This window comes from Glycine max, chromosome 10, assembly GCF_000004515.6.
Source record: "Glycine max cultivar Williams 82 chromosome 10, Glycine_max_v4.0, whole genome shotgun sequence".
In the NCBI taxonomy this organism is placed as follows: domain Eukaryota; kingdom Viridiplantae; phylum Streptophyta; class Magnoliopsida; order Fabales; family Fabaceae; genus Glycine; species Glycine max.
Genome location: NC_038246.2, coordinates 36,532,612 through 36,546,316, shown reverse-complemented (window position 1 = coordinate 36,546,316; position 13,705 = coordinate 36,532,612). Strand labels below are relative to the sequence as shown.

General features: G+C 31.6%; 1 protein-coding gene and 1 long non-coding RNA gene across 11 annotated transcripts; one reads left to right on the top strand and one right to left on the bottom strand.

Moving 5' to 3' along the window:
* Positions 1–4,781: 4,781 nt before the first annotated feature.
* Positions 4,782–10,979, top strand: LOC100811594 (F-box/LRR-repeat protein At1g55660). 10 transcript variants are annotated; one of them, XM_041005699.1, is made up of 7 exons: positions 4,821–5,001; positions 7,293–7,391; positions 7,636–7,694; positions 7,869–7,985; positions 8,799–8,878; positions 9,036–9,237; positions 10,480–10,979. In XM_041005699.1, exons 1-7 carry the CDS (start codon positions 4,973–4,975, stop codon positions 10,575–10,577), a joined length of 684 nt encoding a protein of 227 aa, XP_040861633.1. In that variant the 5' UTR covers positions 4,821–4,972; the 3' UTR covers positions 10,578–10,979. The 10 variants fall into 10 exon arrangements, 8 of the variants coding, with proteins under 8 accessions (XP_040861636.1, XP_040861633.1, XP_040861632.1 ...); XM_041005701.1 differs by having other exon boundaries at positions 4,836–5,001; positions 7,888–7,985; XM_041005702.1 differs by lacking the exon at positions 9,036–9,237 and having other exon boundaries at positions 4,782–5,001.
* Positions 6,208–7,153, bottom strand: LOC121172874 (uncharacterized). Its single transcript, XR_005886626.1, has 2 exons — positions 6,949–7,153; positions 6,208–6,513 (listed from the first exon to the last, which is right to left on the bottom strand). It is a non-coding gene; the product is annotated as an uncharacterized lncRNA (long non-coding RNA).
* Positions 10,980–13,705: the final 2,726 nt, after the last annotated feature.

Sequence of the window (13,705 nt, the reverse complement as noted above, 5' to 3'; positions counted from 1 at the left end):
AGAGAGACACAAAAAGAATTCAGGCGGTTAGTCCTTGGCGAATTCTTTTTGGCAAAGGGAGAAGGGAATGAAAAAGATGAATAGCACACTTTTTGTTTTCAAGGTTTGGAAAACCAGAAAACTTTAGAAAGCTTTTTGACAAAGAAGGAAGAAGAAGATGAATAAGTAGAAAAGGTTTCTCAAAATGGTTCTAAAGAATTGTTAAGTAGTTCTTAAAATGCAAGTCAAGGTCTTGCTTTTATAGACTCTTCATGTCTGGTCAATGAAAACCATTGGAAGAGTTATAACCTTTAGAAAAATCTGAAAACCATTGGAAGAGTTATAACCTTTAGAAAAACCTGAAAACCATTGGAAGAGTTACATCTTTTGATTTTTGTTCAAAACTTTTCACTGGTAATCGATTACCAAATCATTGTAATCGATTACACAAAGAATTTTTGTGAAAGGATGTGACTCTTCACAATTGAATTTGAACTTCAATGTTCAAACACACTGGTAATCGATTACCAATATCTTGTAATTGATTACACCATTTTGAAATCAATTGGAACGTTGTAAATTCAGTTGAAAGCTTTTTGAAAACAATGTTTGCTACTGGTAATCGATTACAATAAACTGGTAATCGATTACCAGAGAGTAAAAACTCTTTGGTAGAAGGTTTTGTGAAAAATTCATGTGCTACTCAATGTTTTGAAAAACTTTTTAGTACTTATCTTGATTGAGTCTTTTCTTGATTCTTGAATCTTCAACTTGATTATTCTTGATTCTTGATTCTTGAAACTTGAATCTTGAAACTTGATTCTTGAATCTTGAAATCAAATTTCTCTTGAACTCAATCTTGAACTCATTCTCTTGAGATTTTTGTCAGGTGTTCTTGACTCAATCTTGAACTCATTCTCTTAGACTTTTTGTCATCATCTTTGTTATCATCAAAACTCCTTGAATCAATCTTGATTCATCATCATGAAACTTGCTTCTACAGTGGTGAGCTTCTTCTTGACTCATATTCTCCTTGAAGTGGCATCTCCAATCATCTTCCTTCTCCATTTTGTTGCCATTCATCTTCAAGAAGCAAAGAAATCCACTGATAAAGAAGATCCAAGGCCTACAAGCTCCACATGGAGCTACGTCACTGAGTGGTATACATTTATGTTGTAATAGATTCTGTTATTAGTAGTGTTCATGGTTATGCACTCTGCTTGCTGCTTGTCTTACTCACATGACTAAATGTAGTCACTGAGATGGGTTGGTTTCCTTATGCACCTTTTGGGCCTGCTAGTAGATGTCGGACTGGTGTTGCTAACATCACCCTCTCTTGGAAAACTAACCCTGCCCTCAAGGTTATAAGAGGTCCACAATGTATCCCAATCTTCACATGTTTTATCTTCTGCGGTCAAACCAGGGCATTAGACCAAAACATGCTTGATTGGTGGTGAAACAAAAGTGTCCCATTTCCAATTCAGCAAAGAAAGTGGTTTGATAATTGGATGATTGTCTGAACTCATGAGTGGTAATTGGGCCAACACATTTGTGGAGTTGAAGTTGAAGCATTTCTTTGAAAACAATAAGCCAGTGGAGTGTATCTGTCATGGGCAACACATTTTAGCTGCTGCTGGTGTTCCAAAGGTATTATTATGACTATAAGCTCAAAAGAAACATTTTATTTGATAGAATTTGTGGTACATGCTATCAACCAGTATTTAAATCGAGTGGCTATTTATATACTTTGACCAAGAGAGAGAGAGAGAGATATCATGAAATGGCTTGAGGCAATCTTGAGGTTTTATTGGAACTCTTGTTCCTTAAGACTTGTCTTGTACTTAGTTTCATCCAACAAAATTAAGCAGTCTATTTGACTACATCTCATAATAATTTGCTGCTTGAGTTGTTTGTTGGGTTACATTTTCCTGACAATTATTTTGAATTGTTGGGTTACAAAGGTGTAATTGGTAAGACCGAGCAAGTAGGAGAAATTACATTCATTTAGTGGGCTATTTTGAATTAATTAGGTATTAATATGTAACTTTTTTAGAAATGAGGGTGCACCCCGTTAGTTAAGTGTGACTTAATGAAATGGATTCAGTCAGCTTTTGTGTTGCTTCAGCTGTTGGTGTATTTTGTGTTCATGAAATGATTATTTTTGTTATTCAAATTTACCGTCTTGAAATGGATTCACTCAGCTTTAGGTATATTGCAATTGTAGTCCTTAGGCATATTGCCCTGCAGCTTTTTTCATGTGATGACTTAATTGATATGCAATGGATGGTAGAATAAATTCTTAGTTCTATGGTTAATACATTTTTACTGTGACAGAGGAATATATGTGTTGTAATTTGCCCTGTAGCGGTACTTTAAAATATAAAATAGAAAATCAAATTTTTGCATCAAAAGTTGATACAAATTGTCTCTTATTCCTTATTTGACTCACTCTACAGAAGGGAAAAAATGAGTACTTTGCAAATTAAATCAAAATATAAAGTGGTATAATGACTTCGTAATTTTTTTAACGACTTGATTTTGGCAATTTGTAATTGTTATCGGGGATGAATCTAGAAGTAGATCAAAGGAGAGCTGAAAAAATTATAATAGATTAGCAATTTAAGTTATACACACATTTTTCATATCATAAAATTCATCAATAATATAATCTGTATCATATTTTTTTAGCAATCATTCTTTCAATGTATGTAATCAAACACTTTGTTAGAAATGTATCTCTCATCTTATTTTTTTAGCCTATTTCTGAAAATGCTTAAAAAAATTCTAAAATAAAAGCCATATACATTTTGAATATCTGTCAAAAAAAATATATGTTTTAATTTCTAAACATTAAAAAAACATCTACAGGACCATATAACAACAACAAATCATGAACTTGAATGTAAAACAAATGTAAAATAATGTCTAAACTAAAATTAAGAGATTCATTAATAATTATCTTAAATCTATTTTTTTATCATCTTAATAACAAAAAATAGTGGGCACAAGAATTAGGAAAAAAGTTAAGATTACCTTGTTTTTCTCCAAACAAAGATTACGTACATATAGGCACTCACAATGTTAAATATTAGACAAATTCAATCAAAATTTAAGAATGAAAAAATAGAAAAATTGGGCAAAGTAATGCCATAAAAAAGTTAGAAACGCCAACTGTTAGCATACGTGAAGAAATTGACAAAGTCAGGGTGTGTGAAAAATAAAGGTGTGACAATTGAAAAAGCAAGACTGCGTGAAGTAATAACAAGTAATTGGTCGATAAAATGTGTAGCTCTGTAAACACTTTAGGTTATCTTAAAAAAATTACAACATTATATAATATTTTAAAATAAAAATATATTTTACAAGATAATAATATTTTCTTTAAGAAAATACAATATCAAATCATTTTTGTATGTCCCTTTTAAAAAAAGAAGTGCAATATCTATTCTACATATATATTATTGTAATTATAATTAATATTAATATAATATAATTATATTATGTGTGTTAGATTTGAGGGGAGGAGGAGGCGGCTCAAGTCCATGCTTGCCTCCTTAAGTCCATCCGTGACTATTATAAAATCGTAATTTAAAATATAAAATAGAAAATTAAATTTTTGCGTTAAATTTTTTACTCACAAAATTGTGTAGGTGAAATCATTTGATCAACATTCACATTCTTAGTTTATTCCAAAATCAAGCAATGTCATTGGTTATATCATCACTTATGTGGAGGGTTAAAGCGTCTAGAAAATAAATACAATAAAATAATAATAAACTTAAATATCATTAGTCATGTTATTGTTTAACGGTGAAATAGACGGAAAATACTAAAATATTGGATGGAAAAAAATTAGAGAACTTTGACCAGTCATAAAAAATTTAAGGAACAAAATCATATATGAGGTAAATGCAATCATATATTTATAAAATAAATTTAATTATCTAAGAACTAAACATTAATTTTTTTATGTTTGTATATATTAATATTTTTATCCATTTTTAAACTAGTACCTTTACTCATTATTGACTACTAATCCAGAGGAAATAAAACTGAAGGAAATTTTTTTAAAATGTGTGCATTAAAAGGAATCAACTGAGTTAAATAAAAAACTGAAATTAATATTATATATCTAAAAAAAACTAAACAAATAAGATAAAAATATTTTCATAAAAAGAATCATTTTGACGATTAATGCACGATTTGTTTTTCTAAAGCAATTCATGGGAACATCAAATTCAAGGCATTCAACCATTTGATACTCCGTAATGCATTTCAAAATAGATAAATAAAGAGTTGTAATGTTTGGAGTGGACCCATTACGTTTCTTTATGTAGTATTTGAGGCTAATTTTTTTTTCCAACAAACCAATTATTTTAGGTCTTGTAGGCATGGCAACAGGGCCCGAATCCGTGGGGCCCGCCCCGATTTTGACGGGGAAAATCCGAGTTGACCGGGGTCGGGATCGGGGTCGGGTTTTCCCCGATAGTCAAATTCGGGATCGGGGATGGAATTCTCAATACCTGCTCCGAACCCGTCCCCGAACCCGTCCCGCTAATAATTAATATATATAACATATTGAAATATGAAATGATTAGATTGAATTTTATGTTTTATTTAAAATTATATTTTTTATTTTATGAAAAATTATATTTTTTAATAAAATTTTATAAAAATGTCGGGGGCGGGGTGGGGCAGGGAAAACCCGACCCCCGTCGGAGACGGGGATGGGGTGTAAATATACACCCCCATCGGTTTCTGGAGCGGGGGCGGGTAGGGAAATGGGGAGTCGGGGGCGGGGGTGGGGTAAACAAAACCCGCCCCCGACCCGCCCCGTTGCCATGCCTAAGGTCTCGGTTGGTGAGAGGAGGTTGATAGGGGGATGCGACAGCTAGCAGTGGCTCGAAGAAAATGAATTGACAGAGGAGGAGAGATAGAGGCATTCAGAAAGGGAGGGGGTTCAGATTTCAAAGATTCAAGCATTGTATTTGCAATGAGATTGCAACAAAGATTCGGTACAAAGTATGTTTTTCTTTTTTTCTCCATCACTCTTTTCTTCTTTTCTTAATCACTTATCCTCATGTCTCTCATATGTTAGCATTGCTTTCCAGAGTTTCAAAGGACAACTTGTGTTCATGGTAGTAACATGCTTTTCTTTATTATATTTTTGTTTTCGAAAGCAAAATTAGAGGTTCATCTTTCCTGCTCTTGGCCACTGTGACGATGAGTTTCCCTCTTTCTTTCCTCTTTTCACTTTATTTCCTTCGTTCTTTCTTTTTTCTTAAATTTCTCATTTTTAATGTATTTTATTAGGTTGAATCTTGATGTATTCATTTTGTCTTATTTAATTTTAAATTATTTATCAACATTTACTATACGATCATATCATTCTCTCTTTATGAGTCTTTTTCTCCCTTTCCATGGTCAACGGCGGATGAATGTCAGGAGTTTTGGCGATAATTACCCCCACAAGATTTTATTTTCTTTATTTAAACACATTTTAATAATTTCTTTTTGCTCCCATAAAAAAAGTCTTACCCCATAATATATATGTTAGGCATTTGGCAAGTGTATCAAATGTCCAAGTAATAAAATATCAGAAATCCGAGTGTCGATTCCACAGGGATTTTGTGTTGTACTTATCTTAGATACTTTCCAATTTATAAGAGAAAAAGAATAGAGGAAAAGAGTAGACAAAAGAATAAAAGGCAATAATAGTGAATTAAGAAATGCGAGAATTAAAAGCAAGATAATTAAAGAGAGAATTCAATGAAATGCAAATGTTAGGACCTAGCATGTCTTATCTGCCTAAGATGTATGAGGTTATAGTTTTTCTTTGTCAATGCAATTGGATCTATTTTACCCACATCTATTCATTTAATTGACCCTGATTTCTCACGATGAGAAGCCTATTTTATTTATCTATCTACCAAATCCCTTTGAAAAGACTCGACAAATAAAATGGATGAAGTATGAATTCTAGATGTTTGCATGAATGCATGGGCATAAAACCATCATTCTATGTCTAGCAATGATGTTCTTATGAAATCCTTTCTTGTTGTTCTATTAAAGGTTACCCTCTCCTGAGTGTCTAACCCCCAAAACTGATTCATGCATACTTTCTTTAAATCTTTATTAGAAGTTACCTTCTCCCAAGTGTCTAACCCCTAAAAGAATGTAAAGATGAGAATGCAAGATAAAATAGAAAAGATCATAGAATAGAAAAACTTGGAAATGACTTCTTTTGCATTGATAAATATGAGAAGTACATGATACATCGCTTGCTTTTTAGGTCTACAAGACCCTAACTAGGGGTTTAGCCACTCATGGCCATTGATAAATATAATAACAAAAAAGAGGGGAAGAGTTCTTTGGCTTTAAGTAGTAATGAGAGTGCTATGAGACTAGTGTGTCTTTCCCCTCGGCCTGACTCTCTATTTATAGCTCCTGAAGTGGACTTGGGCTTGATGTAAAAGATCTTCTTGGTTTATCTTTTTGATATCTGTTGGATCTTTTAATCTTTTTTTCTCATATCTGCAAGTCATAGATAAGAAAATTATCTATTCATATCATTTAAGTCAAAAATAATTGCTAAATAAATATTTTTAAGCCACAGATAAAAAAATTATCAATTCATATCATTTAAGCAAAAAATAACTGCTAAATAAATATCTTTAAAGATACTTTCAATATATTTTTATTATAAAAAATAGTTCATATTTAATAGTTATCAAAATCCTCCAAGCCAGACACACATGGTTACATTTTTAGAAATACTTTTTAGGTCAGGACTTAAAAAAGAAGTTAAGAAAAAATAATGGTAATCTCATTTCACTTGATGCTTGGTGTTTTCTTTTTCTCTCAAAACAACCCACCATAATGTTTTTTTCTCTTCTATAATAATCTATAATCGATAACTAGTACAAAAGAAATAATTTCATTCAGTGTCATTTTTTTTATGGAGATTACCTTCAAATATTATAAATCACTACAACATTTTATTTTAACTTCAAGTAACAGTCACATATTTCAAAATAAGTTACACCCAACTATATATATTGGTAATTTTCAAGTACAGGCCTGAAGTCCATATTTTGTGCTAATATAATGCAATAAATATTTATTTTTATTATTATCTATACCTACAACTATATAAAATTTGTCCAAGGATAGTACAAGTATCAACATTTTATATCAACCTTTTTACCATGCATTTTATCTCTCTTCTTCTGCATTCTGCAATTGTTTATTTTTTAATTGAAATTAAAATAATTGTGTTTTTTTTTCACTGCCCGTGCTTTAAATTTGTACAGGTTCAGTGTTCTAGTTTTGGAAAAATGCCGTCTGAAGCTATTGAATGGGTTTTGGGAAAATGATAGATGCGACATGCCAAAAACTTGTTTAATCACCCGGTAAACTTTCCAGCTATCATAAAGTTACTCGTTCCAAAAACATAAAATTATCACCCATTAAACTTTTGAAAGTTCCAAAGGGTCGCTTGTTTAAAATCTGGAAGCGTTCCATATATTTTATTCCATTATTACATGGAGTTTTCAAAGGCCAAAGTGGTTCCATTTTTAAATTCTGAAAACAGTAGATAATCAGTTATTATCAATTATACTACTAATCTTTAATAATCTTTTCATCAATCCCAAGTCTCCTTTCTCTTCGCTGGTGGAAGCACATTTGGGTGGCTGTGCATCCCCACACCATAGGTATAACTTTCTTCTCCTTTTCTTTTCACCAATTTTTTTTTTTTAATTTGGGATTTATTATCAAATATTGCTTTGCCATGTATAACAACTATTTATAGTTTTTCCCTCACCAACTCTTTTAACAACTATTTATAGTTTTTCCATTGCATGCTAACATTGTTTTTGCTCAAAAAGAAAATCTGTCTTTTATCAGTCAGCTGGTATCAATGGAAGAAGGAAAAGAAACTAAGGGGAAGTTGACAACAGAGCCGAAGATACAGAGGACAAGTGAAGAAGAGAGGGATAGGCTGAGTGAGTTACCTGATTTTGTTCTGCTCCATATAATGAATTTTATTGACACAAAAGATGCACTTAGAACTTGTATCTTGTCCAAACGATGGAAGGACCTCTGGAAACATCTTACCACTCTCTCTTTCTATCAATCTAGTAGCTTGTTTAATGAAAGGGTTGTCAATTTTAACAAGTTTGTATCTCAGGTTCTGTCTTGTCGGGATGGTTCCATTTCACTTATTAACGTTCGTTTAGTCATCTATGAATCAATAGGGTCTCAACTGCTGAATAGGATCATGAAATATGCTGTGTTGCACAATGTCCAACAGTTGACTATGTATATTCCTTTCTATTATGGAAAAATATCCACTTATCTTGACCCTATCATTTTTTCCTGTCAGTCTTTGACATATCTTAGCCTTCACAATTTATCTAGTAGGCCTCCTTTGGAACTTCCAAAGTCCCTGCAGTTGCCAGCATTGAAAAGCTTATGTCTCATCAATGTCCTTTTTACTGCAACTGACAATGTGTGTGCTGAGCCCTTTACAACCTGCAACTTGTTGAATACTTTGGTCCTTAAGTATTGCTTTTTGCACAATGATGCAAAAATACTCTTCATATCTAATTCTAACCTTTCCAGTTTGAAGCTAATGGACCTGAAGATACGGGACACCTTTCAACACAAAGTTGTGCTTTCTACTCCAAATCTTAGTTCTCTCACAGTTTGTTTTTTTGAGGCTTCAAGTTTCACTATTCAACCACTCTCCTCTACATGTAATCTTTCATGTCTTGAAGAAGGAACTATTAACATCGCTACTGATATATCTCATCCAGTTCTCTTAGGCTGGCTGCAAGTTTTCACTAATGTAAAGATATTGACACTTTCATATGGGACGCTTAAGCTAATACTAAAAGTAAGTCACTTTTATTTGTTTTATGCTCTTTTTATTTTCATAAGGCTTATGTGATGTCTGCATTATTATGTCAAAGTTTTTTCACTATACTCATTCTTGCATTTAGCATTTCACTAAATCCATTACAATATGTCTTCAATTAACTCTAATTGAGTAGGATCTATCAAATCTTGCTACAATGGGAAGTCAACCTCCGTGCTTTGTTAGATTGGAATCATTGAAATTTGTAACAAATCAATTCAGAGTGATATCTGATGAAGAAGTAAACAAGGCAGTGGAGTACCTACTTCAAAACTCTCCACTAATCAGAGTTTTATTGTCGAAAAAGTTGTATCGTGGTTGTTTACTTAAATATTTAGGTAAATGCTTTTACATATTATTCAATTTTATTTCATTTTCTGTTTCCCTTTCTAGCTGATGCTCTCTTCTTACAACAATTATAGGGTGCTAGATTTTGATTGCCTTGTTTATGGTTTATTGTAGGTGTTTTCTTATTTAACTTGGATGAATATTTTTAAGAAATCATCAACATGGTGAATGTGTCTGAAATATACAATTATTTTATTCTGCTGACGTGATTAGTAAAGTCCATGCTTAAACTCTTTAGGTGTAGATGCTTTAGAAATTATTCAGTTTTTACCTTGTTTTATGATTTTCTTCCTGTCTAACATTTTATTACAGCAGATGATAGATTGCTATGGTAGTTGCCTTGTTTCTATTGTGTGCTATAAATGTGGTTTTTTATTTGGCTTTGACAAATGAAAGTTTTATATTTAAGAAACTATCACTGTGAGGAACCGCATGATGAACATCTAGTATTAATGTTAAGAAATACAGTCTTGGGTGCTGTCAAAAACTGACAGTACATGGTTTAAAGTACATTATTAGCAGAAGAAAATACATAATGGCATGATCAAATTATATCATTTATGTAGGTAGGTAAAACACAAAAGAAATAGCAAGGAAAAAAATGAGAGTTTGATTATAAATAGATACAAAGATTGACTGATTAAGTACACTAAATAAATAAAAAAAGTTGTAAATGATGATTAAAAAATGGAAGAGAACATATTACGTAGCAAGTAACAATTAACAAAGAAATGAGACGAAGCCTGTAATGAAAAGAATATAATACATGGGTATAAGGAGAATTGAGAACATACTTGTGGTATTTCTAATTCAAGACAGCATCAATGAATATAACATTGTGAGACTAGGTACTTGAACAAATCCAAAACAGAGATGATATTCAACAATTACAAAGGAAATCAAAATATATTCCTCAAATTGCAAGCAGAAAGAAAAAAGTTATTTTCCCTTAACAAAAATACAGTTATTAATAGAGATAAGGACAAATTTGGAACACTATATGTATACTGTTCTTTATACGTAATATTTTCTCACATTTTCCATCTTTACTACTAGTTTACTCTCTTTTTTAGTTAATATTTACTTAATTTTCTTCTACTAATGGAACTTATCCTTAGTTTTACACTTAAAATTAACAATAAATATTGTTTTTATTTATTCAATAAGTATTTATTAGAGTTCAATATTTAAACAATTGTGTAAAAAAAATTATGTTCCCTCGTTTGACACAGAACCCGTCCTTGTTGGTCTTGCCAATCACAATAGAAGCCAAATTGGACCAAGCTTGGAGTGGGATCACAATCATCAACACCATAAGGGAGGCCTATGACCTTCATGTAATGGGTATCCTTTGCGACGCATATTAGGTTAAGAGCTTTTGTGATAAGCAACACCCCACCAAGAGGGGAAAATGGTGAATGGAGCATTTATTGGTGTAACATAAGTATAGGCCGAACACGAAGAAAGCGAGGTAGGTTATGGAGAAGAGGAAGTACAAAAAAGGAAGTTGGGTGACCGTTAGATAGGGAATCCTGGGAACCATCACTGTCAAGATTGTAGGCTAAGGTTTTTTATGCATAGTTTGCAAACAAGAAACTGTATTCATCAATTACAAAGGAAAAAAAAAACATTTTCATCAAATTGAAAGCAGAAGAGAAATAGTTATTTATTAACAGCGAAAATATAGTTAAAAGAGAAAATACATGAATTTGCAATCTGGATTTATGGAACAGGTCCCAAGACTAGTAGTAATTAGTAAATTCTTAATGATCATTCTTCTACTAATTTAAAAGATTTGTACAACTCTAAATAAAGTGTAATGTTCTTTCATTACTTAAAACAATGTTTTTTACGATGATTTTGAGGGGCTTTGGTTTTCAACCATTGTTGAAGTCATTGTCGTGGAAAGTCTTGTTCTGGAGCTATCTTAGAATTTTTTTAAAAAAATTGAGAATTCTGAGACGGTTTTGCACAAAAATAGTCTTAGAATATTATTTTTAAAAATAAATTGAGGATTCTACGATGTTTTATTCAAAAACCCTCTTAGAAAATACAATGATCGAATTGTCTTAGAAAGTCTTTTTTTTTAAATGACTAGAAATTGATTATAGCTACCCAACCATATTTGCACCCATATTTATGCTTATTTCTTTATTTAAACAATATAAATAACATAATCCTATTGAAAATGAATAATAATAAACAGCTAGACTGAAAAGGTTCATGATAGAAAGCCAAAATACATTACCTAAATAAAAGACATTTTCAGTTCAATTATTAAGTTATTTATATTATTAAATGTAGCTGAAATGGTTTCATATCGACCAATATAAAAGGTAAGCTAATTCTACAAAGTAGTTGTGTTCGTTGCCATGATTTGTGCATGGAATGATTATTAATATTAAATTATTAACTTGGGCGTTTGCATCTCCAGATACAAGAATATTTTAAGGATATGAGAAGGCTAGAGCAGTACCTCTTGTAGAGTGATGCTGAAGCTTGAATAGAACCTGGCATAAATGTATAATATAGAAATAAAAACTAGCTTTAGTACCATTAATTTAAACATGTGATGTTACATGCCTTTCTAGAAGGAATGAAAAGATATACCTCGGCTTGACGGACATGATATATAAGTATATATAGTAGAGTCATCAAAACAAATACAAAATAGATTATCTTTGGGATAGTAGGCAAGAGATGTTACTATAGGTGGTGGAGACATTATAGTAGTCAAAGTATGTGTAAGGCAAATGTGTGACATACATTAAGTTAAATATAAAATTAACATCATTTTTTTAACAATAACATTAGGTTAAATATAATAACAAAAACATCATTGTAAGTAGCAAAATAAAAGCAACAAGCGTGATCTCAATATAAAGATTAAAGAAAGAAAACATAGGACACGGAAACAAAATTTGCATTGAGTTTTTTTTTCTATACAAAATTGCAGGATGTAATAACCAATGATAAACAAGCATCAAATTGATTGCCTAACAAAAATATTAAAGCCTATACCTGAAATTTTTGGAGCTGATGTAGATGCTTCTGAATTACAATGGTGCATTAAAAGGTTTAGTTCTTGATTATGATTTTGAAGCCACTGAAATTTTAAGCTAATAAATAGAACAGTCTATAAGTTTTACGTGTAGCAGAAATATTAATGCATATCCACAAATCAAGAATAGTAGTAAAAATAATATATAAATAATTTGTGCGGTAGCACAATGTTAAAACCTTTGAAAATGTGAAGGCAAGGCAAACATGAATGAAGTGTAGCATATGAACTTCAAATTATGAAATTAAGAAAATAGAGTGAAACCTTTCATTGAGAATACACCATAGCGTATGACTTTCAATGATCGGAAATTTTAGTTTTCCACGTAAAAGAGGATGATGAGTTATAATTTCCTTGAGTTCAACCATCAAATCCTTTCTTGCAGAATTTTCATATCTATATGTTGGTTTAAGGTTCCTGTTTAGGACCAACAAATTAGAAAAAAAGAAAAGGGTAAGCATGTTAAACAATATCTAATTGAATAACCATAAACAACTGAAATATACCTTATATTATTAACAATCAGAAAGCAAACATTATTGAAGCAAATGACACTGCAGCAGCTGGATGCCTTGTGGTTTCAACGATGCGTGAAAAAACATTATCTACGTTTGTTGAATGATCTGCATAAACCTGACTAAGTACCTTAGCAATTGGACTCTGAAAAAGGTAACCTTCACATTATTAACTGATTGGAATATTATTTGTCATTTTGGCCTTGTTCTTATCCTAATATTGCTGCCATTGTATCTTCAAGTTGCATAGCAAGCAATAATTACTTTGTGCAGCTGTTGGGGAACTACTCTCACATTTTATCTGACCAAGTACCGCGGCTCTGAGAGTCCTAAATGTACAAAACTCAGTTGTAGGGTCAACATTAGAGGTTACCTTCCAAATGTGGATAGTACCTTCCTTCCCTTAGCACGTGCTGGAGTGAGTTTATCACGTAGCTAGGTTTGCCAGATTGGGCTTAGAGTGATGAACATTCACCAATCACTAGTTTCTTGATTCAAGTTGAAGAGCATAGAGTGATGAAGATTGAACCACGCAGGGGTGACTACAAGTTATACATTCTACACTTTTTAAAATTTAACTCATAATTAACAATATATACAGTGCTATTTCTCCTCTCAATAAACAATGTAGTACTATAATGGAATAAGAAACTTGAAATATGTAGAACACTATATAGCTCCATCATTAAGCAAGAAAAGGGTTTTTTGATTGGACAAAATTTAAATATAGTTCTTAACATGCTGTTTGTCATGTTCTCTTATTAGAGTTGAAATTTATCTCAAGGTTTGTACTAAAAAAATATGTAGATTAAATGAAACTCCAATTTAATTGGAGAACAATACAAACAACACTTAAAAACCTGTAATTGAGTTTTCTTCTTT

What these genes read in the sequence shown, in the direction of transcription:
- LOC100811594 (XM_041005696.1), top strand. Translation starts at nt 4,973, where the DNA reads ATGAGATTGCAACAAAGATTCGGTACAAA. An exon ending in CAACAAAGATTCGGTACAAA is followed by an intron (nt 5,002 to 7,292) that starts GTATGTTTTTCT and finishes AAATTTGTACAG; the next exon opens with GTTCAGTGTTCTAGTTTTGG. An exon ending in TGTGCATCCCCACACCATAG is followed by an intron (nt 7,695 to 7,868) that starts GTATAACTTTCT and finishes TTGCTCAAAAAG; the next exon opens with AAAATCTGTCTTTTATCAGT.